At 43.5% G+C, this 26,548-nt stretch overlaps 1 protein-coding gene across 1 annotated transcript in view; it reads right to left on the bottom strand.

Moving 5' to 3' along the window:
• Positions 1-24,233, bottom strand: part of ATP10A (ATPase phospholipid transporting 10A (putative)) — a 111,182-nt gene extending 86,949 nt beyond the window's left edge. Inside the window, exon 1 of the mRNA XM_416881.8 lies at positions 23,612-24,233. Coding sequence (XP_416881.4) covers positions 23,612-24,054 — 443 coding nt within the window. The 5' untranslated portion in view covers positions 24,055-24,233. The remainder of the gene's footprint in view (positions 1-23,611) is intronic.
• Between the last annotated feature and the right edge of the window lie 2,315 nt (positions 24,234-26,548).

Raw genomic sequence — 26,548 nt, 5'->3', positions numbered from 1 at the left:
GCTAGATAGCTTCAAGGGAAAAGAAAAAAAGGAAAGACTGAAAGAACAGAAAAAAACCAACCCTCAGGCTTCCAAATTTCAATAGAACCACCTATTGTTAACAGCCAGGTACAGCACACATTTATTCAAAGATATCTCCCCAACAAAAACAACCACTGGAACAAATTGTAAACAAGGACAATTATATACTAATGGAACTTATCACTGGAAACAAGGACTTTGCATTTCCAAAAACAACTGTTAATTCACAAGAAATTTATTAGGAACTTAGAGAAGATTTCTCCTTCAAGAGCCAAGCTCTGAAATAGGCAGTCAAGTCAAGAGCAATGAGAGCATTTTCAGAAATTTGATGTTTCCCTCTTTTAAAATAATTTTTGTTTCAAACTGTTACTTCCTCATGATGTTAGAATTTAAGAGTGTGTTAATTTAGAATGAAGAATACCTTCAGTGTTTTCAGTGACTAAATTTTGGAACAAATATCATTTTGTGTCTGTCAAGAATCTCTTGCTTTACAAATGATTTCAAGGTAAACTAAAGAAAAAGTCCTTTCTGACTACCCCTGCTTGGTTTTCTTGGCATCTGACAAAGCCCAGAGAATGGCTCAATTACTTCCTTGGGAGCAAACATGAGGGGAAAGAATGGCAATTTAACCACAAGTGAAGAACTTTGACAAGTGCAAGCAGGTATAAAACTGGCCATGAAAAACTAAGGCTGGAAAGAACGCAACATCTAAGGATCTGAGAAAGCTAAACTAGGGCATCCTTCTCATAGCAACAGACTAGACCAATAATGTAGGTACTTTTGGGCAGGGTCTGATGTTCTCAGGAATGAAGCTATTTGGCAGGCAGTAGGGACAGGGCATTAGAAGCCAGCTTCATGTCTAATGTTCATAGTTGTTGAACACAAAGACTCTGACACTCCATTAAACTCTGCATGGCCCTGTGCTTCTACTGGCAGGCAAGTTTCCATTCCCAGTGAGCTCAGTGAGGAACTGACACCACAGTCATTTGGATGCCTAAGCACATGTCCTCATTTTGAATATGCAGAGTACTGGCAATCTGAATGCACAGTCATATGGTCAGTTAGAGTGGACACAGGAGCTCAGCCCTGAGCGCTGCTATAATTAACAGCTTCTCCATCTAATGAAGAAAAGCTAACAAAAACCTGAGGAATGGGAAGGTGTTATTTCACCTCTGAGTTTCAGGGCAAACAAGAATATCCTAACCTCCATATATTTCCTACTGTTGGCAGATGGAAGAGCACATTGACTTAGTAGCCATAAGCCTCACATGAAGCAGAGGCAAAAGCAGCAGAAATGTTAAGTCAGATTAAGTTTTAAGCAGAATTTATGACAAGAATTCTGAATGCAGTGTCTCCTAGTCTGGACCAAGTACAAAGCTATACTTGTTTATCCTTCCTGCTATAAAGTGCATGTTTAGCTGAAGCAGAACAATCAGCTTGATTCCCTACCCCTCAAAAAAAAAAAAGTTTCATTGTTTTCTTATTATTCAAGAAAGGGGAGAAAAACAAACATGAAACTTCAGTGTATGCCAGACAAGTTTTTTTCAAGAACAGTTATATTTGTTATGAAATCAGTAAGCATGCTTTGCTGGCTGCATCAAAGGTCTTTAATTCATCTGTGATCAATCTGGGGTGTGCTTGTAAGAAAACACTGATTTCTTTTTTTTCTTCTCACCAGCTAAAAAGAGCAAGCAGGAAAAAAACCACCCTAGACATCAAACTAATCAAATTACACATGTTTTTAGTCTCTAGCAGCTCCTTAAAGGTGATTTTTTTTAGAACAAAGCAGTCTGCTTTAAAAATTTGCCATGTTTTCCTTTCAGGAAAGTCCCGGTGCTTTATCCCAAATCACTGAAGCCACTGAACTTTTTTGCAGTTATTTCCGTGTGCTGCAGAACAGATCTCCGATATGATCAGATTTCTGCCAAGCAAAAGGCTTTGAAATAACCCCTAAGCTCCTCTGCTAGAATGGCAGAGAATGGGTTTGATTCTCATAATGTGCTTAACGTCTCACACAATGTTTGACACCACCGATCCCCGCTTCTATCAAGAGCTGATTTGCAGGAAAACTAAAGGCAAAATATACTCCTTACTGAGTACTGACAAAATAGAATACTGTGTAAAAGCAATAGAGGAATATTAACATGGGTCTAAAAATATATAAAAAAAAATAATTTCACTTTCTCTAGCAGCCCACATTACTTCTGATTCTTCCACTCATACCACACAAAAAGAGGGGACTGATTTTGCATTCATTAAAAGTACAGGGACTTGTGCTACCAACTTGAAGTGGGAGAAAACTCTAGATTCTTTCGAAATTCTTCATAATTTGGGTCGTCAAGAATGGACTGACATTTAAATAAAGGTCTTTGCTTGGTAAGCTAAATACATAATGTAAAACTACGTAGGAGAAAATTCTAACAGCTCTTGAGCTTGTGGTATACCCCAGAGAACAAGGATGATACTGGGTTTCTATAACAGGTGTCAATACAATTAATTAAGAAAGAGAAGTTTGGGAAGTGACTTGATTAAAAATTTGTTAACAGCTACTGAAGGCGAGGTTTTATGAGAGGCATGATGAGATGAGGAAAGAACAAAATTCACTGCCTAAGAACTGAATCTAAACAAAGTTCAAATGGGAAATGATGTGCAAATCATTTGGCCCCTCACTGTAAGAAAGACATCGAGGCCCTGGAGCGTGTCCAGAAGACGGCAACAAAGCTGGTGAGGGGTCTGGAGCACAGGCCTTATGAAGAGCGGCTGAAGGAGCTGGGATTGTTCAGTCTGGAGAAGAGGAGGCTCAGGGGAGACCTTATTGCTCTCTATAACTACCTGAAGGGAAGTTGTAGTGAGCTGGGGGTCGGCTTCTTCTCTCGTGTAACCAGTGACAGAACTAGAGGGAATGGCTTCAAGCTGCGCCAGGGAAGGTTCAGGCTGGACGTTAGGAAATACTACTTCTCTGAAAGGGTGGTCAGGCACTGGAATGGGCTGCCCAGAGAGGCAGTGGAGTCACCGACCCTGGTGATGTTCAAAGAGCATTTGGATGTTGTGTTGAGGGACATGGTTTAGCGAGAACCATTGGTGATGGGTGGATGGTTGGACTGGATGATCCTGTGGGTCTTTTCCAACCTTAGCGATTCTATGATTCTATGATTCTATGAAATTCTCCATTGTAGCAGCAGGATGATGTCAAAAGGGATGTGGTGCATTTGCTTGCAAATGAAATCTATAAGACAAAACTTTGTCCATCAAATACCAACTTGTTGAAGAAGTTACTTAAAGAGTTTGTTCCCAGTGCCATAATGACAACATAATCATTAGACAACAGTTATTTTGCACTAACTGTGATCTACTTTCCATGATACAATACCTTTAAATTTTTCAGTCTTTGATCAAGCCATATGTTTTCGTACCTGGAGTGCCCATCAATGCTAGCAGCACCATGCCTAGGCACAGATGTCTTGAAATTGCCTGTGAATGTCTTTCCTGTTTCTAGTGACAGAACAGAAAGAGTAGGCTGCTAATTTGCAAAAACAATCTCTTCTAAATTCATCTCCCTTGCATCTTTATTTGCCTTCTTAATTAAGAATGTAGAAGTGAAATTAGGCATTTGTAGACTGTGATTCTTAGAATTACTGGGATGCCTCTGTAATCTGAAAGGTTAGAGCAGTTTTCTTTCAAAACACCTGCCATGTTGTAACTGAAAATAGTGCTTCTCTACAGCAACTCACACCCTAAGCACTTTCCATCTGAGGAATGTCTGACTATCACTGTTATTCCTCAAAAGCTGTAATGAGGTTGAAGCAAAGTGTGAAAACAAAACTTTTACAGAGAGCTGGAACACTTCCATTTTCTATTTCTTGTCTGGTGCCCTTTTCTTCCCCAAGGGAAATAAATTAAGTACTCTTTGGAGGAAATAAGCTTTCTGTTCTATTTGGAAAAAATGAGTAAGGATCCCTCTATGCGAAGCATTATTTATCTGCCGTACAGCCCTTCTTTAAGAATACATGAAACTCAGCCCTTCCTATGAGTCTGCTCAGGTTGTATTTATAGAATAAACTAACGGCTTCTCTCCCCGAAAAAGTACCAAAAAATGTCTTGTTCATCATCACATGTCCTGGCAATAAGCAATGGGGTGCAAGCAGAAAGTGTGACAGCAGGATGATTGAGCACATCTTTTAAGCAGAGGGCACTAAATTAGATTTTGTCCACTTCATACATTTGTAACCTTCCAAAAACTGCACAAAAAGGTGCTGAGGCAACAGCTCAGCTAAGATGAATCAGAAGAGCTCAACTAAATATGTTCAAATAAGCAGAAGTCTCAGAGACCTTGCATTGTGAAGCAGACTTCAGTCTCAAACATGAGACCACAAAATTTACCATCTCACCTTACCTAGCTGACAGCAGAGATTTTTGAGGTGTGTCCTCATTTTTTATATGCAAGTATTTTCCAGTGAGGTACAGATCCAGCATTTTTAAAGCTACAAACAATTAGCTCTTACCTTCCACAGAACCTACTGGTACACCTTCCCGCATTTCTTAGAATTTGTAGATGCAGGTGGAAAACTACTGGTGGGTGCAGTTAAGGAGAGAATGTCTAAGAGCTCGCTGGCAAATGGTCAGTCAGGGAAGGCAACACTCCAGCACTGCTATGTCCTAGCACTCATGTCCATACCTTAACTGCAATAGCCCTCTATTTCCTCCCCCACGGCCCTAGCGAAGAATATGTTTTGTTCCTTGAAGGAAAAAACTGAAGCTTGGATAGAGGCAAGATGTGTTACTACCACCAAAAGAATCTAGGGAAAACTCACACTAAATGTAAAACTTCAGTTTCTGTATTTGTTCACAAAACAATGTGTTTCTACTAACTCTACTTATAAGCAATCTCTCTCAATGTAAATGGGAAAAGCAAAATATTTGTATTGCTCAAAATGACAGTATTTACAAAATGATTGTTGAACTACAGAAGACAGCATGGACAACGGGCAGACATTCAAAAGCACATAAAATTTTCAGATATTCACCCATTTCATGGAGGTTTTCATTTTGTAGAGTGCTCAATGTGATTGAAAATGGAAAAGCATTTAAAATGCCACTGTGTCTCATAGAAGAATGCTCCCCATGGTGTCATCAAAGCTTTACCCAGCAAGATGTCTGCACTGTTTATAAATTTCAATTTTTTAATCACAGGTGTCCTTAAATAGCACTTTGGTATCCCACTTCATTTAAGAACACCTGAGTATAATTCATAAAACATGCAAGATGGTTTCCCAAGCCCTTTTCTGGCTCTGGCAGTGGATCTGAGTGAACTCCAAATGCACCAGGCTCCATGTGATGCTGGCTTTAGCAGTGGCAGGAATGAGCAGGAAAGAGGACTCCATGAGCCAGGAGTGCCGTGGTGACATAAGAGGACTCCCTTGGCATAAAGCTCTCATGGGCTGGGACAGCCTAGTTCTGGGTTTTTGGCTTGCTGCAAAGTGTCCTAACTTCAGTCACCCTTGACAAGAAGAGCAAAATCCCTCTGATGAGAAACAAAGCATGACAATTTTTAGAAGAACTGCAGATGCACTGATAACAAAACCATGGGAATTTTGACAAAATAGGTCCTATAACAACAGAACATGGGATTTGGCGTTGACAAGAAGCTTAGTGATGCTCTCAGCATGTTACACACACCTCCCTGACTTGTGTAAAACAACAGAAAAGCAGTAATTATCTCAAGCTCAACAGCTCCAGTGCCTTCTAAAACTCTGTAACATTGAAGCTAAAAGTTGTAACAAAGCTTGCCTTTACGCACATCCATACACACTCTCATAGTGAGAAAATATTTTAATTTTACCTGTTACCTGTTCTCCAATAGCAAGGGCTGTCATCTGCTCCTTGCTGAGGCTTCTCTACTGCAAATGGGAATGGAAAAAGAGGACTTCTTGTGTGTAACTCTTCCCAGCAGAGGATGGATGGGACAGACAGCTTGCAGGTGATAGAACTGCATGCCCAGCATCAAACAGTTCAAGCAAAGCACAACAAACCACGTGCTGCTCTAGATGGTTTCAGAGAAAACCAAGCAAATTCAGCAGCTTAAATGGCCAAGAGTAATTGCTGCTTTGTCCTCCCCCTTTCTGGGAATCCCAGTTTACCCTCTGATCAGATGTTCATGTTGAAGCCCTTCATGCTGCTGCACTGTTCAGTCCCATGGAAGGTCAATGAACACAAAACTAGGCCTAATATTTCCCTCACTCACCAGCACTTCCTCCAAGAAAGCCTTCCAAAAACACACACCTCTGTTTCACTACGATAACGTAAGAGATCCTAACATCTATCTGTTTGCAGAGCTCATTACCTACAGTAAAAGCCTGTGTGATTGTTGCATGAGCAAGTTTTCTCATATTCTGAAATATTTTGAGAATAAACCTGAGAGAGACAGTTTTATTTTTAACCATTTTTTTTTCTTTTGCTTTGAAGCCTTTTGTAATTTGACCTTTGGAACAAATATTTCATAGGATTATTTGTTGCTAAGGAACATGATGGAGAAATTGGAATATTCTGTCTTTCTACCTGTGATTTGCTACAGCACATACACTTTTGTTCTGCACTGTTCCTTTCTTTGACAATCTTTCCACCTCCACCAGCTGGCAATGTTTATTGTGCAGTAACATTTATTCAGTAACGAGACATCTCCAAGTATTTTGCCCTGTGTCTCTAGATGCCCATCTCTTCTGGGGGCACTTGACATTGCCCATTTAAAATATTTTTTTAATCTCAGAGTTTCCCTGAGAATCAGGGGAGAAAATGAATAATTCTAATCCACTTACCACAGCAGCATTGGGACTGATCAGGTTCTCACAGATGGTAGGTACAGATTTCTTTGTCATTGAGAGTGCAGTTTTTTTAATAACCTGTTCTTGACTTCATCTCAACTGACTTTGAAATCATAACTAATCAACTAAAGTTACAATGAAAAAAAAAAAAACCACAAAGCTTTTGCACATAAATTATCTCCTTTGGAAATCCCTGACGTAAGAAAATCAAGAGACTGAACTCCAATTCAGTTTCAGGGGGAACTGACTCATAGCACCATAGAATCACAGAATATCCTGAGTTGAAATGGACCCACAAGAATCACTGAGTCCAATCCCCACAGCACTACCCAAAATCCAAACCCTATGTCTGAGAGCAGCGTCCAAACGCTCCTTGAACTCCAGCACTTAGGGCCGTGCCCACTGCCCTGTGCAGCCCATTCCATGCCCACGGCCCTGTGGTGCAGCCCCTTTCCCTCACCCCCAGCTGCCCCTCCCCTGACAGCTCCGTGCCGTTCCCTCGGGCCCTGTCGCTGTCACACAGAGCAGAGCTCAGCGCTGCCCCTCCGCTCCCTGTGAGGAGCTGTAGCCACCATAAGGCCTCCCTTTACTGTCTCCTTCTCTGGGCTGAACAAACCAACACATATCAGCAGTTCCTCACACATCTTGCCCTCTAGATCCTAGCCCATCTTTGTAGCCCTCCTTTGGATGTTCTCTAACGATTTTATGTTCTTCATATACTGTGGCACCTCTACCTGTACCCAGTGCTGGAAATGAGGCCCCACAGCACAGAGCAGACGGAGACAACCCTTCCCCTTGCCTGATGGCAGTGCTGGGCCTGATGCACCCCAGGGCACGGTTAGCTCTTTTGGCTGCCAGGGCACGCTGATGGCTCACATTCAACTTGTTGTCAGACAGAACTTCCAGATTCCTTCCAGAGGAGCTGCTTTCCAGCCTCTTGTGCCACAGTTTGTACATGTATCCATAGCTGCCCTGTTCCAGGTGCATAATCTGGCACCTCTCTTGTTAAACATCATGCAGCTGGTGACTGCCCAGCCCTCTAATTTGACAAGCTCTCTCTTTAAGGCCTCCCTATTCCTGAGGGAGTCAACAGCTTCTCCAAGTTTAGCCTTGTCTGCAAAGTTATTTAGTATAACTTCAAGTCCTGTATCCGAGTAATGAAGCGCTATGGAACCCTCACAGGACTGGTCATCAGTCTGATGTACCCCCATTTACAGTAACCGTTTGAGCCTGAAGCATCTGCCAGTTGTTCATCCATTGCATTATGTCTTTGTCTAGCTGCATGCTGAACACTTTTTCCAGAAGGGTACTGTGAGAAATGCTATTGAAAGCTTTGCTGAAATTCTAAAAGATTACATCAACTGTCTCCCCTTGGTCAACCACGTGAGTAAACTCGTCATAAAAGGAGATTAAGTTCATTAAACAGGACTTTCTCTTTGTGAACCTGCGTTGGCTGTGACTAATGACTGCATTGTCTTTCAGGTGTTTTCAGTAAATCCCAGAATAATTTTCTCCATAATTCTGCCAGGCACTGAAGTGAGACTGACATAACAAAGGCCTCTTTTAAAAACACCATAACCCCTGAGAAATAAATCATATTGCTCACATGTAACTTTGTAGCACAGAAGGATCATGTAACTTGCTCAAGATCCCCTCAAAGACCAAAGTGAAGACCTGAGGACTCCTTGTAATTGTATTTAAAACTGCATGCCATGCTATTCCCCAAAATGCCTGAAGGCCTTTCAGCACCTCAAAAACACACTAGAACAAACAGGAAAAAAAAAAAATGGGGGGGAGATTAGAAGGGAGGAAACTCAGCCCAAACATAGATGGGATATTTAGCAATGTTTTGGATGAACACAATGGATACTGTCAACTCATCTTCAGATCCTGATGCCTTTAGAGCTTCACTTGTGAGAATAGAACTTGCCTTGAGACTGTTGTCTTTCCCTCACAGGTGATGTTCCCATCTTGCTGCAGGGAGAGATCAGGCACTTGGGGAACAAAATTACTATCTGTCATAACACAGAAAACTGTCAATTGCAAAAAGAAATAAAGGGCTAGATGTAAATCAAAACCATCACAGACTTCCCCTGGGGATAATTTCAAGGCCCAGGCTCTAAGCACTAACAGTTCATTCTTCTGAGATCATAAACGCCTTTTGTCTTACTTTTTAATTTATCTTAACACTGGTCTTATCAGAGAAGTCCTTCAAATAATCAAGTTTTGCCCATTTTTTACTAACTGCCTTTCCCATAACAGACTACTGCTGACTAAAAAGCCGTCAGTTTGTACATCTTGCAGAAACAATGTTTTTTCCACTGCCACACTTTCCAGACAACGTGAGCAGACCAAAAAAAAATAAAAAAGCCTGAAGAATGCTGATGCAAAAAATAACTTGTTTTGGCAAGTTCAAGTATTTTATGTGTGTATATCTGCAAGGTGTTGGTAGCAAAACTAAGTTCTACTTCAACATAAGCACTGTAGAAAAATAACCAAAACAAAATACAAAGCTCCCAAACACCAGTACATGCCAAGTGGGAAAAAAAACACAACGTTGCTAGAACAAAAATATTTACTTCCCAGCATCTAAAACCATTATGGACATTAGAGAACATTTAGGAAAATGCCTTTTAAAAAGCCACTGAAGGATTATTTTAATATCTTCAAGTAGAAGGAGACAAAGCCAGTGCTGCTGATCCATGAAGTCTGGCTCTGTTCTTACCTCCCTAGCAGGCTGTGCACAAAACTGCCTGTACCATCCTTGCAGTCTGATCACTTTGCTGACCATCAGCCATCTCTGCCAGCAGAGTACACAGCTCAAATTAAGAAGTAAAGCATGCTTCTTGAAAGTGTAAAAAGCAGGATGAAAAGCTGGAGCTGCCAAAAGCACAATCCCAGGTCATGGTGGAAACCATGATTTCTCAGCTATCGTTGTGTCTCCTGATTTAAGTATCACAGAAATACTGTGATTAGTTTGGTTATCACTTTCAGGACTCTTCAGAGGCCTGTGAAAAAAATACCTGCTTTTGTAATAACTCTCTATTAAAGTGGCTGTTCACTGTGCAGTTTTTGAAGGTTTCTTGATATACAGCACAGTCATATAGGCAACTGTATCAGTATACAAACTGCTAACTTGGTAAGTATGAAATCACATCTTCTCTTGACAAGCTAAACTGTCACCTTGGCTCTGAGAAAGGAAAATAATTACATTTGGATTATTTCCTTGTATTTTCTAGCAGTTTCCTGAGAGACCTTAGACAGATACCTTAATCCTTTTCTGCACCAATTTTCTCCTTGCACCTCTACCCCATCGTAAAGCAAATCAACTGATGTTTACAAAATGCCCTCTGCTTCCTTACAGAGAAACAGCTAAGAGTCCACTCATATGTTTTAAAACCTATTAAACTCCATTCTTTCTAATATTTTCCCAGTCTGAGAAAAAAAGACTGAATATTCTGTGGAGCTACTCAGAGCTGTAGATGTTTTAAAATCACTATTTCTTCTTGATTAGAATTTGCATATAAGTGAGGTTCACAGAGACTGCTGAAACGCAAAATAATCCTGAAACTAAACTCAGAGATATCTGAACTGAGACACAGACTCATAGCATCACAGAATGACGTAGGTTGAAAGTCATGTTAAAGATCACCTAGTTCCACACCCCTGCCATGGGCAGGGCTGCCCCCACCATCTCAGGCTGTCCAGGGCCCCATCCAACCTGATCCTGAATGTCTCAAGGGATGGGGCACCACAGCTTCTCCGGGTAGCCTGTACCAGAGGCTCACCACCCTCTGAGTGAAAAATTTCTTACTAAAATCTAACCTAAATTTCCCCTCTTTTAATTTAAAGCCCCCTTGTCTTTTTACATGTTATGATAGTGATAGGACAATCTCCTTCCTGCTTATAAGCTCCCTTGAAGCACTGGGAGGCCTCAATGAGGTCTCCCCCACCGGAGCCTTCTCTTCTCCAAGCCAGACTAGCCCAACACCTCAGCCTGTCTTCCTAGGAGAGGCGCTCCAGCCCTCTGATCATCTTTGTGGCCTTCCTCTGTGCAATCCTGTACAGCCAGCTTTTATCTCACAGCACTACGGCACTAATGAAGCATTATTTGCTTCACACAGACAAGTGAGCCTTGCTGAGCAGCTCTGAGACACCTGAAAAACGCTGCACTCTGCCCATGGACACACACCAGCCTGTTTCAAGTGCAGACAAAAACCTCCTCACTGGGCGGTATAAATGCCCTTTTGCATTCTCTACTCAAGTTGCCCTGGATAAGGCTTACTACAGGGACACACATCAAGTACAAAAGTCAGAGAAGCTGTGCAGTACATCGCATAATGGACATCATATCGAATCAGGAAAGTCTCCAGCCAGCCAGCTGAATTTCTGAGGCCCAGAGTGTTTTGTCCAGAGGTAGGCATGCCTCTTCACTGTGAGGAGATACATGCCACATTAGGTAGCAGAGCCTTTATGACTATTTTAACTTTTACCTCTCAGACTTCTACAGTAGATCACTGCCTGCCTCTTTACTACTTATATTCACTGATTTTTCTTCATGTTCTGCTAGCACATCTCTCCCAGTCCTACCGCTAGAAGGTTTTAATCCAAGTCTTGCTAGGAACATTAAAAACTATTTTAAAACAAGTTAGTATTATTTAGATTATTATACTGTATTATTCTAGGAAAATTATTTTTAATGACTATTTTAAAATTATGCTAATAACACTTACAGTCATTAGCAGTTTTTATTTACCCTTGGTTTCTATTACCACTTAGCATCTTTAGTAAAATAAGCACTCAAAGAAGCTTTTCCAGTTCATTTAAGTTCTCAGTAGAAATGGATTCAGATAGCGGAAATAGGGAAGAAAAGTAATAATATGCAGTTGCAATTGTTTACATCTGCTTCACCTGAAACCCTTAAACCTGTGCCAGCAGCCTTTCCACATTGTGTATGACTGTGGTGGAAACAACCTTCTCAGGCATCAAGCTGGAATCTATGAGTTGAAAAAAACAGGTTGGAAAAGAGCAAGGTATACGAGGAGACATCTCAAAGAAGTTCTGGACATCTGGATGTATATTCAGTAACTGGAAAAGTAAGAATACTGCTCTCAAATGAACAGCAATGGGGTCCGTGTTGAGTCTGAATACTGCTCGACTACCTGGGGCAATGTACCACCAGCCTCAGCCCCTTCTGTTGACATGGTTGTAGTATTGCCTTCCGTTGGTGAAGAGTAAACAACACAGACCTCATTTTATCTTACAACTTCTTGGTAGGATGCAGCACCACCATCACAGGCATTCTTTCTGTACAAGTGGATAGTGGTTAAAAAAACCCACAGAATTAAAAGAACAAAAATCTTTCCCAGAAATTGCTAGATAGGACAGCTTATGGAAATGTTATAAGGAATAAAAAGGTGGATAAGATTGCACAGAATAGCCACCGCCAGTGATAAAGCATGAAGGTTGAACAACTGGGGGCAAGATTGCCAAATGTAAAATGGAAAGTTTCCAACTTAGGAACAGCAGAGGAAGAACATGGATTAATATGCCAAGACCAAATAAGCATCATAAAAATTCTCCAAGCCAAACCAGCTGCCACTGAAAATAACCTCAGAAACTCTCCTGCATCTCTTTTGCTTCCTGCATTCCAAGGAGGATTGCATTTCAAATAACCATGGGGAATTTTAGAGAAATCTTACACTAAAATGTTGAATTCAGGCTTTAAAAGGTAGAAAAACCGTGTGTACTTAAGAAACGCCATTTTTGCCTTTATCGTGATAAGTTCTTCTTCAGTACTTATGTCTGAAAGAGGAATAAATGTTTAGGACTCAAGTTTTCTTATGAGTTTTATGTTCAGTGAAACTAGCTATAAGCAAACTGACTCTTAGCTAGTTTTGAAAATAGACTAATAACTGACAGTTTCTACTTGGTGTATTAACTCAAGAAAAACAGAAACAATAAAAAAAAACAACAAAATCAACTACTGAACACTTGACAAATAGACAAAATTGACTGGTTGCTGACTTTTCATTCTGACTACATTTCAGCGCTAGTTTTCTTAGCTCTATGTATACTGATCTCCTGTCAGGCTGGAGATCCTACACCGTTAACAGTCTTCGGCAGATGGTCTTACAGGTATACACATGTTTTCCTGGCAGCTATTTCCAGCACGTAAAGTTTATTAGTAGTGTGATAAGACTTCAAAAATTGAGTCCACAGTGGCATTCCTAAAATTGAGAGGGTATTGTGAACTGTTCAGTCCATGACAACGGTTGTTATGGACTTTAAGTGGACTCCTGGAAAAATGGATACGGCAGGTTAGACAGCAGCACCAGCAGACTGATAGTTGGCTCAGCCTTGGTACAGATTTTCTGATGAACTTGCATTTTGAAAAGCTCTCACGGGATCTGACAGAAATAGGAACTCTCACACACAACCCTGATCCTGTCACAAAAGCAGAGTGAGAATGAATGAGAGACATATGTAAGAAAAACTTGATAGCAGATAGTACACTTAAACTTGAATGAATAGGAAGAGTCGAGGTCAAAATACTGCATTCAAAGGAACTGAACTTAGGACTTTCAACACGGTGCTGCATCTCTTATATGACTACACAGTGTGTCGGTAATGTGCCCTGGCTCTCATATGGACAGGCACTGCTACTCCAACACAGACATTGGCAATCAAAGATCAGCAATACTCAAAACTGGAAGAATAATTTCACCATTAATCTTTCTGATTCAATTCCTGATCATCCAGTATTATCCCTTGCAGGTTTAAACATCTGATCCAACAAGACATCAAACATACAGTCAATAACCATATGTGATATCTGCTATATACTTGACAGTGATGCCTCTTTTAACAAACACACATCCTCTGCATTTTTAGGAGGCACAGCTTGCAAAGACAGTTTAGTTGACTTAGTATCTAGGAACATCCAAACAAACAGAAGAAAGCAGAATTGGGAACCTCCTACTTTCTGTTTCAACACTCCTCCTCAAAAGCTGCAGCTGAGGTTAAAGAGCAAATAACATCCCAAAATACCAAGATCCCTCACTTGACATGGGCTGCCTGAAAAATTCCATAGAAATGCAAATGACAACAGTCATTCAAATAGGAAAATTATTTATTGGTTGCAACTCATCTCCTACACTGTTTCTCAGCACTGAGATAAACTATATAAACACAATTCACAAGTATGAACAACACGTTAATGGCTAATGCTGAAGGCAAAATGTGTCAGGAAATGAAAGAATGGGTGAGTTATTCCTTTCACCTGACAAGTGAACATACTTGCATCTTTAATTCTCAGTGCATAAATCTTGAATTAATAAATGTAACCATCAGAACAGGCTACTCTTCTAAAGTCCAAAAATCAAACAGAGCACTGACAGGAATTAAAATCTATCCCTTCTCAGTTTACTAATGGGATTCACTTTACTCAAAGTTAGCAAGCCACGTACTCAGGCTTCATCTGTGTCATCACTGGGGAAAGGCATGGATCTCCTGATTCAAACTCTCCTAAGGTAAGTGTCTATCATAAAGTGGAAGCACTTTCCTTTTCTGCCTTGAAGTGTTTACTGCTCTCCACTGGTTGTGGCAGAGGCTTCGATGACTTGGTCAGACTGGACACATGACTTTAAGATAGAAGTGACATAAAATAAACTTTACCTTATGTCCTAGCAAGACAGACTGCTTCAGGAAATACTGTCAGGTCAGAGAGAACCTAATTAGTAACTGAGAGGATTTCCTGCCAGCTAGAATCAGTGGCTTACTGTTGTTTACAGGGAAGCCAATTACTGCCACACGTAGTAGAGTTAAGACAGGAATCAACCTGCCTGTCAGGGGAATGAGAATTCCAAGCACTTTGATAAAATATGAACATGAGAGTGAAAAAGGGAAGATAAAAACACTTCAAGTGTGCCTATAAGAATAATATATGGATTTATCTTAGTAAGCTGTATAAGATCAAGATGCCACTTAATGCTTTGCAGGTGTACTACAAAGGGGGAAGTACAGCAAGGGGAAGCTGACAATGGGAACACAGGAATTTGAAAAGGGAAGAAAAATGAAATACAGATACAAGTGTGGGCCCAGGTGTAAGTGTGGGCCACTAGAAAACAATGCACTGCAATTGCAAGATCAGACACAGGCAGATTAGATTAATTTACTTTTGCACCAAATAGGTATCTCTTTCTAATGCACTTACTGAATCTCCTGCATTTTAAGGGTTTGGATGGCATCTCCTCCAAAACACCTCACTCAGTGTCTGCATTCTGAGAGTTCCTGCTCACGCTCACTATTGTATTTAGGTGACTACTGTTCAATATGTTGCATGTTGGCCTCAGTATCTGGGGACGCTTCACAACAACTTGTCCAACCTTGTGTTTGTGAACAAATAAAATCAGCTAATATAGCTAAAGCAGACATGTTCAGGTCGTTAGTCAAGGGAACTGGCCAAGGAGAGGCAGAAAAGTGAATGGACAGAGGACAAGCATACAGGTGTATGGATGGACAACTCAGGAGATATCTAGCAAGAACAAGACAGTATATAAAGACAAAGAATTCTAGTTACAAATGCTGTCCCTTTGTAATGAACTTACTCTCCAAAAGGACACAACTGAAGCCACCCTCAAAACTACAGAAATACCAAATATACTCATTAACATTCACATCCTGAGTGTTAACATAATAGCAGCACAGACAAATCAAAATTGGAGTGCAGCTGTTAACAGTCAAACATTTAAACTCTTCCCTGAAGTAGGTTACTACTTCCAGACAACCAGAACACAAAAACAAAGCAAGTGACCTCCATGCCTACTGAAACCAATCTTCAGCAGAGTTTGGGTTTATGAAATGACTAGGTATGATGCAAATGTTGGCTGCTGCACTGGGCAGACTGGCCTGCTTGCCACACCACTCCAGAGAAATTGTGGTCAAAACTGAATAAAATTGTAATAAAATAGCAGAGGAGATGGCAGATGCTTTCCACCCCTAAAATACATGCCCTGCCTGTCAAGACTCTCCTGTGACCACAGCATTAAGGATGAAGGCTGACCACAGCAGAGATTTTCACCTGCAATGCTCAAGACAGAATTGCTCTTGTTGGAGCAAAGCGCTAGACAGCAGTGTGCCAGATCATTGGTGTTAGATAATCTTCACTGAGCCCAGCACAGGACACACCATTAGCTGGGTAGCTAGCAGTTTTCTGTAGACAGGCTGTGTAGCTGTATCCTAGAAACAGCAAATGAGAGCAAGCTGCTCCTCTATGCTGACATCCTGTACGCAGTGAAAACTTGGTTTGAAACTCTCATTGCCACTTCCTGGATGTGCTGCAAAGATTAAACCAATTCATTCAGAAATGAGTAGGTCATCTTCCTCAACCTCAATGTGAGGCCTGCTTTATCAAATCTTTCAGCATTAAAGACTAATTTTGTGTACAGACATTTTCTAAGCAGAGCTCAATATTAAGCCTACATGAGCTCCTGGTAAAGGATGACACTCACGCTCTCTCCACCTCTTCTGCCCTCTGCAACACCACAAACAGTACTCAGGAAAAGCTACAAACCGTCTCTTTCACACCTTCTGAGCTACGGCTGCCTTTGGGTGTGGGTCATCTGTGCTTGACATGCATCAGAGGAAGCTACCGCCTGGATCTACAGCAAGAAGACTGCCCTGTCTTTTAGCATCTGGGTAATTATAGCACTCACTGAAATGCACTCTCCCTTGCCCGATGTCCTTCCACTCCCAGGTGAGACACGATCAAGCAGGGTGTGCTACTGCAAGGCAGCAGCAGGGCTGACATCTTGTTACTGCTGTGGATTTCTTCTGGGTACAGACATGACTGGCCATGAACGTAGTTGCATCAGTGCCAACTCCCAAGTAAAATTATTGAGGCTGCCTGGTTCACCTCTGCAACTATGTGAAGTGAAACAAAGCGTTCTGCTTTTCATGTACTTAATTGCTCTCAATATGTGTGGTTGCTAAAATCACGCCTGCACAGTATAAAGCTTGAAAATTGGGCACAACCCTGAAGCCATGTGTTCAGCTGGCCAGCTGCACTGCCCTTGCTGTGTATATACACAAAAGTTCTGTCTACCCAAAAGGCCCCGTGTTACAGGGAGGGAGGAAAGGGCACCTCACAGTCAGCTCTCAGGCAAGAAAGCACTGGGTTACGTAGCATGGGGAGACCTGCACTCAGACTCCTGACACAGTGTCAAGGCAGGCAGCCTGCCCATCCACCTGCAATGGTTGCGCAAGCCTGGATGAAACATTCCAGTAAATGCTGCCCAGTGGCAAGGAGCCTCGTCCTTTCTCTGTTTTCATCTTCCTTATCAGCCAAAATTAGTCAGCCTGTCCTCCTCATGCCCTGGAATCCTCTAACTCTTCCACAGTAAAACTGGAGCCTCCCAGGCAGAGCTGGGGAGTGCTGCTCCCACAGTACTTCTGGAGGGGCAGCCTGCAGCAGAAAGAAGGCTCGGGCTAAATTACACCACGCCAGCTAATGAGCAGTCTAACAAAACATTGATCTACAGCATAGCTGTCAGGAACTAACAAACATTTTCAGTTCTACTGACTAGATGACATGGGGAAGGTGGGATCTGGAATCACAGTTTCAAGTGGAGCTGAACAACGCATGCATTTGGAAACGTTACACTTTGACAGAAGAAAGCAGATCTGTTAATCTTCTTTCAGCCACCTCTAGCAGTAAGCATGACCTCAAGATAATAGGAAACATAAGAACAAGTTGATCCTGCATGTAATACAATGCCACCATACTTCTGGGTGGCAGCCTACTTAACAAAAGCTATTAAGTCTACAGAGTGCAGCACATCCCTGCAAAAATTCACCTGGTGGTATCATAGAATGGCTTGAGTTGGAAGGGACCTTGAAAATCAGATTTGCCCTACACTGAAGCACAAATACAATACATAGAGCTGAATGGACACAGGGGTTCTCCTGTGCATTCCAGTTGGCTGCATCTCAGAAAACTAGCACAAGCTTCCTTTGCCAAAACAATAAACTCCTCTGCAGAACAAAAATACTCCATTACTCTAAGAGAAGAGACTCTACTACACCTCTCAGAGAATGTACTCACTGCTAGTTTGGCTTGAGCTGAAGAAAAGGGTAGTAATGTAAGCCAAGCAGCATCTCTCTAAAACTGGAGAAAGGAACACTGATGTCTCTGACACAAATTCAGAACACAACATTCAGCTTTCAGCTTTCTGTACACCATGTTCACTCACAGAGGAAACTGAGTAATCCCAGGTAGTTTCCTTCTGAATCAGGTCTAGTGACATTTTCTTTCTGGAAGCGATGAGACAAATTTATTTCTTCTGGTGCTAAATGTCACCAGAAGAAACGCCTGCGGTTCTTGGGACAAGAAGCGACTACGTTTGGGTGTATTCAGCTAGTGTAGGAGACAGTCACAACCTATGTCCTGGAGGCTCGTGTCAGCAGGAAAATATGGGACCTAAGTGGAGTGTTTGCACAGAGTCATCCTGTGGCTACTTTAGAGGCCACGAATGGCATCTGCTGCACTCCTGTGAGGATTCGGTAACATTCCTTATCCTTTCTCTCACAGGATGGAATAAGTTTTACTGGCAGGCTGACAGAGGAAAAGAAGACCCATTAAACATTTTCCACACCTTGGAGAAAGAAGTACCAGGTCATACATTCCAATTTTCCATGTATTTTCTAAATCACATGCTGACCGAAGAAGGAGATACCATTCTTACCAGCATGTAGAGACCATTACAGTCTTTAGCAATACTCCTCAACGGACACAACGAGAATTACAGTAAACCTAAAAAATAAAGCCCTTTGGTTTTGAACATAAGGCTTCTAGAAAAATGTCAGAAGAGAGAATTTCACCAACACAGCATTTAGGCAGTAACAAAATGTATTCCTTGCTGGATGAGCGCCACTATTTGTTGTGACTGTAGTTATCACTATTCATCTCCTATTTACATACCAAGCAAATACATACCATACTTTGTGACAGCACACTGAAAACAAAGCCCGTGCTTAGAAGAGTTTTAACACTTCTTCTCCAATGACAAATTTAGTTCTAACAAATATTTAAGAGCAGCAGCAATGTGTGCATTCTGGAATTGTTTGGAGCAAATATTCACATGAAACTACGAAGAAAAAAAAAAATCACCCTTGCACCCTCCAAATCCAACATCATAACCCAGAAAAGTAATTAACCAAACAAAATTTCACTACAATGTTGAAAATTTGTGACCTCCAGACACCAACCTCCACCCCTGGGTGATGGAAATAACAGAAGAAAACAAAGAGATGTAACTAAGGTGATTGCCAAGTTGCAAAGGTTATGTGTATACACCAGTTTTCTGCAGGCTAGGCTCTAATGGCTGTCTAACTTCTCTACATTTAAACCACTTAAGCAAGAGACAATGTGACCTTTTGGGATCCAGCCTTCCCGACTTAAATCTGAATTTTAGGTGACCTGTGAAACCGTACTCCTAAGACAGTAAGTGCTTGGTTTTCTCTGTAGTCTCAACCAGGGCAGGAGCCTAAAGGCCTCCAGAGAGAGGTTCCATTGATTCCTCTTGGCTAAGAAACCTCCTCTGTTTTCATATCAAGAACTACATGCTCTTACAGGAGGACCTGCAAATTATATCACACAGCACAGCCCAATTATTCAGTTCTCCAGAACACTTCATTCCTCAACACACCCTGCTAATTCAAACTCAACAGCTTATTTCGATTTCTTCAAAGAATTAGGTGTTTTCACTGTCTACTAGCTGACTCTAGAAAATAAGAGCTTTTGAGGGACTCTTTGAAACACCAAGAATTTTTACATGAAAGCTGTCTCTGCTTTCTGAGAGAACGAGCTGCGTCTCCAGCTTATTACTTGGGGTTGCATCATCCTTTGCTGTTCTGTCGTTTGATAAGTTTTGCCAACTATGAGCCACTGAGTCATTGATTCAGCAGCAGTTGTATGCGAATGGGTCATCTGAGTCCATGGAGGGGGGACAGCGCAGGAAGGAGGGCTCGCCTGCACACCAGCTGTTAAGCAGTCAGCACAGCAGAAGAACGGCATTTTCCCTTGTGTTCAAATTACTGACACCATCGGTTTGTGTAGGCTGACGGAGGGAACCTCGCTGTGGGCACTGCCCTTGTGCTGCTGGAGCCTCTTTCTGATGAGCTGGCATGGAGGACACAAGGCACAACATATGGGATCCGACCCGAATCTTCACTCAATCACTAAAGATTACCTAAGATGTAAAGACAGAGGGCTTTTCTCTGCTACAGTGAGGCAACAGTCCCTGTCTCAAGATGCTGACTGCAGCTTTCCACTTGCTGTCATCTGTGTCTGAGTGTCGATGCTGGTGCTTGAAGTGGTTCTTTCAGCTGTATGAGAGAGCAGCTGGAAAGGGGCCCACAGCAGCATGGAGGTCCAGTGTAGCACTCAGACACATCCCATCTCATTCAACTACAGCCACCGAGGGAAGAGTTGCTGCTCTCCAGCAGCTCTAGGGCAATGCAAGGCTGCAGCTGTGCTAATCAACCTGCCCTACAACTGTAACGAACGCAGTATCTGCAGCAGTCTGTCCCGCTGATGCCACAAGGAAGTGGAAGGAAGAGACTTGGTCAAAAGGTAGCAGAACTGATAAAGCAATCAGCACAGAACGGATGTGGTGAGACAAGATGTCACTTATTACTTCCTATGCGATGAGCATTTTTCCAGAAACAGAAAGACTGAAGAAACCAGGTCCCATCCAACTCCTCAAGCAGAACTCCAGCAGGACACCTTCTGGAGAAAAACTGCTTTTTGATCTCATTCCCAGCGACTTCTATGATCTTTACACACACTGCTCAATCTTGGTTCCCTGCTTCCAAGATTTAAAAGTCATGCACATTAGTGAGAATCTTTGTTTTTATCTGTGAAAACCTTAAGTTTGTTGTCCCATTTCACCCACTGGGGCTAGGAGATGTTTAAAAAAAAATCATTTAGTGAAATAGTGGCTAAAAAAGAAGAAAAAGTAGGAAGCTATGCCATACAAGTATTTCATTTTAGCTACCTGTTTCGTTTTCTCCTTTTAATTGCTGGAGGGGGGCATTTCCTAAGGACTGCCTGTGGGTAGAAATAGTCGAGCTGCCACAAGAAACAAGGGTTCTGCTGACAGCTATAATGAAGCTTAGTACTCCACTAGCTAGAAAGCTGTATCTAAATAGGTGATGTAGTTTAAGCTTTCACCTTTATTACCCTACAGGGATTTGGCCCACATGCACTTTTGGTGCAAATGCAAAGGCTACTCAAACTCTTCCCGAATTAATACATGTAAGTGTCACTCAAAAGTAACTCAACTTCTGCAGCAAAATGAGCAATTTTGCATTTTACTCTGCAACAGAATAAGGGCAATGCACTTAGCTGGGAGTCCCAAAATGTACATGTGATACAAAGGTACACCTTTCCTCATCCTCCTGTCTAACTTCTCAGAAGCACATGGGGATATGAAAAACTGCAGGGGGAAGAAACTTTCCAAAATTAATATTCTAGTAGTGGTATTTATTAGTATTCTCAACAGTTTCTGCAACAGGTACTTCAGGGCAGAGAACAGTTTGAGAGCAGCTCTGAGGAAATGGATTTGGGGGCATCCATTGATGAGAGAAACTCAACATGAGCCAGCAATGTGTGCTTACAGCCCAGAAGACCAACCGAATCCTGGGCTGCATCAAGAGAAGCGTGACCAGCAGGTCAAGGGAGGTGATTCTGCCCCTCAACTCTGCTTTTGTGAGACCTCACCTGAAGTACTGCATCCAGTTCTGGGGTTCCTGACATAACAAAGATATTGAGCTGTTGGAGCAGGTTCAGAGGAGGGCCATGAAGATGATCTGAGGTCTGGAGAACCTCCTCTACAAGGTCAGGCTGAGAGAGTTGAGGCTTTTCAGTTGGGAAAAAGAGAATTCTCCAGGGGAACCTTACAGCAGCCTATCAGTACCTGAAGGGGGCCTACAGGAAAGCTGAAGAAGGACAAATTAAAAGAGTATGTAGTGATGGAATGAGAGGTAAGGGCTATAAACTGGAAGAGGGTAGATTTAGATATAAGGAACAAATTCTTTACTGTAATAGCGGTGACACACTGGAACAGGTTGCTGAGAGAAGCTGTGGATGCCCACTCCGTGAAGGTGTTCAAGTCCAACCTGGATGGGGCTTTGAGCAACCTGGTCAAGTGGGAGGTGTCCTTGCCCATGGCAGCGGAATTGTAACAAGAAGATCTCTTCCAACCCAAACTATTCTATGATTCTTCTTGTTTTTCAACCTAGGAGACGTATTTCGGAACTGGCTTTATTTGGTAGGGACTGGATTAGCCATCCACATTAGTCCTACTATTTCTGGGCAAGAATTGTCCCTTACTGGCCTTCCTGCTGCCTGTCGCCCTCAACACCAGAAGCATTCACAGAGTCAAGAACAGCTACAAGCAAGCAAAGCACTAGACAGAGCCTTGGGTTAGCTCTGCCAATAAACACTATATGGCTGGGTTATACTAATTTTAGTTTACAGAAATGAGACTGTTTTACTTGTGTTCCCATGCATGCATATCTAGCGGCAGTGGAATATCCCAGGGTGAGATTTCTTCTGTGATATGAGTTTAAAAAGCAACAAAACGCTGAATGTTGAAAACGTAGACTATTCTGGATTCTTTTAAGCATTTTATTTCTTTTCACACGCCATTCCCAGAATAGGAGAGTTGTTCTCTGCCTCTGTGCTTACATCAGCCCAGAGTACCCCTCCCAGACAGCTTGTGGAATCAGAGTATAAACTTCTTGGCACGTGTTCCTTTTCCGTTTGATCTACACATCAGAATGAAAAATGAAACCTGCATTCTTGGAAACTATGTTCTTCTCTCAATTCCCCAAAATCTTACTCTGAGCTACTACGAGATGACTAGAAGGCACAGCGAGAAAGATAAAACAAAAGTTTTCTAAAGCTGGATTCTTACACGTAAGTGTTAATGCAGAAGACATTTCAGGCAGATTTATGGATATCAAGATCGTGGTCTAAACCCATAGCCTGGATCATTCAAAAAACAAATACATCTGATGGAGATGAATGACCTAGAGCTCCATCCACAAGCTATGGGAGAGAGCAAAGCCACAAGGAATTATGACACTTGAGAAGATAAATATAAAGCATTCACTCAGAAGTACACGTTCAGTGAAAGGATTGTCTCACTTTCTCTAGAAGTGCAAACACGGTTCAGGCTCACTAATTCATAAAACCTCACACTCTTAAGCCAAATGCAGAAGCCTCTGGCCTCCAGCCTTTGCTCAGCAAAGATTTATTAGCAGATTCCTTGAGGGAGGTCTCGCATTACTGAAGTCAAAGTAATGCCTGAAACGACACATTGGCTTGGCTGTCTATTCATACCAGGAAAGATTTGCATACGGGCTTCTGAGTCAAGCCATGCCTGCCACGCTCGCTGTCACTTTGTGATGCACTGTCCCCAATACAAAATATAAAACATCACAAAGCCCAGAGCATATACACAGACTTGTGCTTAATTACTGCTTACTCATAAGTCTACGTGCTGTGGAAATCCCAGTGGTCAGGGTGAGTTGGCTTCCACCTGAAGGCACTGAGATTTAGAAACACCTGCAGCTCTGAGTCACGAAACAGAGAAGCCCAAGACAACTCCAAGGATAAAAACGGGTTTCCCCACGCTCAGCATGAAAGCCCTTTGGAAAACCCTGTGCCCCCATGTTCTGCGACCCAAACCCCACCACGGCCCCACCTGCAGTACACCAGGCACTCCATGTGGTTGATCTCCTGGTCGGAGCGGTAACGGCTGTAGTCTTCCCACAGGTCCTTGATGGCCGTGACCGCCAGGATGAAGAGCACGGGGGCCAGGGCCAGCTCAGGCTGGAAGGCGTTGACCGCCGGCACGAAGTTGAGCAGCGCGATGAAGACGAAGTAGACATTGGCCAGGCGGTGGAACTGTTCAAAGAGGTTCTTAGGCAGAAAGGAGAGGGCCGTGTACTTGGTGGTCTTGAGACGGTTGCTGGCCAGGGCGGGCCGCTTGGATTTCTCCGCCTCGGCCTCAGGTGGTAGCAGGCTGGAGCGCACCAGCCGCGTCTTGCTCTCCTTCTTCTTCCTCCTCCTCCTCTTCCTCTGCCTCTCCTTCCCCTCGGGCCGCACCTGGGGTTCTCCCTCGCCCCCCGCCGCGCCCCGGGACATCTCTGCCTCCCTCGGAGCCGCTCTCGCCCGGGACGGGGCAGCGCGGGCAGCTCCCACCCGAGGCACGGCCGCCCGCCCTCCCGCCCTAAGTTATCATCCTCGGCCGCTCGCCACGGCTCTCGCTTTCCTCTTCCCCTCCGGAGGGAGGGAGGAGGGCTCTTTCAAACCCTCTCCTAACTGATCGGCTTGGCCCCCGCTCGCTTTCTCCTCCTCCTCCTCCTCCTCGGCCGGGGAGGGGACGTGGGCAGGCGGCGAGCCGAGCCCTCCTCCCGCGGGCCTCGCCCCGTCCCGTTAGCGGCACGCCGCGGAGCCGGCCCAGGGCGCGGGGGGACGCGGCGGCCGCCGGCCCGTACAGCATGGCGCGGCCCCCGCCACGCGCTTCCGTCCGCCCGTTGGCAGGATGGGGACGGGGAGCGGCACCGGGAGGGAGCCGCGGGGGTGGGGGGAGGACCGGGGCGGCCCCGCCACCGCCACGGGGGAACTTGGAGCGAGAGCGGCCTCTCGCCCGCACGCTTCGCCGGTGCCGTCGTTTGCCCGGGAAGGCGGCTCGCCCGCGGCCACCCGTGGATGCGAGGCGGCGGGTGTCACGTTCTCTGCCGCGTCTGATTTTCCATTACACGTACAGAGGTGGCGGCGGAGGAGGAGGTTTGCGTTCCGAAGGAGAAAACAAAACTACCACAGAAGCGCTCGCGGGGCTGCGCCGGCATTTATCGCACTCCCGCTCCGCTCCCCGCAGCCGCGCGCAGCGCCGCCCCGAGCCCGGCCCGCGGCCTGGCGGCCACAACGGCACCTCCGGGCGCCGCGGGCTGAAGGCGGCCCTCGGCCCTGGGAGTGTCGTTCTTTTTCCCTCTGATTCTCAGGGTGCTTGTAGTTACTTTGAGATGTGTGTAGATGATTATGAACCCCTTCTAGGCCTCGAGGCACTAGGTGGGTGCTAATTCAGCGCGCATTAGTTTTGAATGAGCCCGCTAAAGCAGAGTAATTGGCCAACCCTGCTGTCAGCTCTGGTATTGCTACAGGGGCTTCAAGGGTTTCCCAGTTTATGGAACATGAAAGCGCCAATGGATTGGGTTTGGACAAGGGGAAATGGGATAATTGCCCTGCCTGTCTCAAGTCCGTTGGTAAGGGGAGTGTATAAAATTGGCATCCTGCACTGCGAAAAGGAGACCAAAAACCTTCCAATTTTAGTTTCCTATGTCTTTTTTTTTTTTTTTTTTGCCTTGATTAACCAGTTCCCAGCTTGCGTAGGTGTAGAATTAACTTCATGGGTGAGCTGGAATGAACAGAAATCCTTATACCATGCTTTGGAAATGCTGAAATGGGAGGAGGAGGGCACAGTATCCCTCTGCAGTGGACCCAGAAACCGAGCTTCACTCACCTGCGAGCTGCTTGCAGACATCTGGGCCAATATCCCTAAGAGCTCTGCTTCACCCCTGGGCCCCAGGAGCTCAAGCGCAGGATGGAGCTGTGGCTTCATCATTTCCCTGAATGCTCCTCAGCCAGGCATGTCTGAGCAGTGGGACTCCGCAGGCACTGATGCTGATGGGTGGCACACGTTTGTGCTGTGAGAAGCAGCGGGGCTTTGTAGGAGTAGTCATGGGCCCTTTTACTTGAGGTTCACATTAACTGTTCTTCCACAAATAAAGGAACAACAGGAGAGAAACTTAGCTTTAAGATACTAATCAGAAGCTGAATGTTCTTATGTAATCCTCGGCCCACTGTAGTGAATTTCACTACTTGATACAACAGCAGAAAGATAACAAGCAGCTTGGTGGGAGCCTCTGAAGACTTCTGTGTTTGTTTGCTAAAACCTTAATTTGAGAATGGCTTAAAGCCATTTTATTTGAGCACGCCAGAATCAAGGGTCACTCCTGAAAAGCTTCACCATAAAAAAAAAAAAAAAAAGAAAGTATGCAATACTTCACTGGTCAAGAGCTGAAAAGCTCTTGTTCTCATGGTTTTTCTTTGATGCTAGTAAAATGTTTTTTTATTAATATGAGCAAACTGAAATATCACCAGGCAGTCAACATTTTTCCACTGACTACAACAGCTTCTCTGTCACATGAGGAATTCCAAAGTCCTAGAAATTAATCTGTGATTAATAAAAACAAAAGAGTTATCCATCTTTAAACACCTACGAAATCCAGTGTCTGCCCGGCTTTGCTAGCCAAGGCGTTGCCAGTATAGACACTGCCAAGAATTCAGCCTCTCCTTTCCCTTTCTAAGTAAAACACTGGTCATAAGGTTCAAGAAGGCATCTGAGGGATCTTCAGAGGTCCTTTCCAACCCCTATGATTCTGTGATTCTGTGAAGTGTTTGTATGTGAACTTGTATCTGAACTCTCCCTATCCACATAGTCCAAGTATGTGAGGCCACGAATACGAGGCAGGCTGCAGATTCAGCCGTCAGCCTGTGCAACACATACATGTGCAAGTTTGACCCTAAATTTTCAGTTGCAGAAGGTCAAGTTGTTAGTTAGGACTTATCCGCATCT

This window comes from Gallus gallus, chromosome 1 (assembly GCF_016699485.2).
Source record: "Gallus gallus isolate bGalGal1 chromosome 1, bGalGal1.mat.broiler.GRCg7b, whole genome shotgun sequence".
Classification (NCBI taxonomy): domain Eukaryota; kingdom Metazoa; phylum Chordata; class Aves; order Galliformes; family Phasianidae; genus Gallus; species Gallus gallus.
The sequence above is the reverse complement of the archived record's forward strand: the minus strand, read 5'-3'. Positions and strand labels throughout refer to the sequence as shown.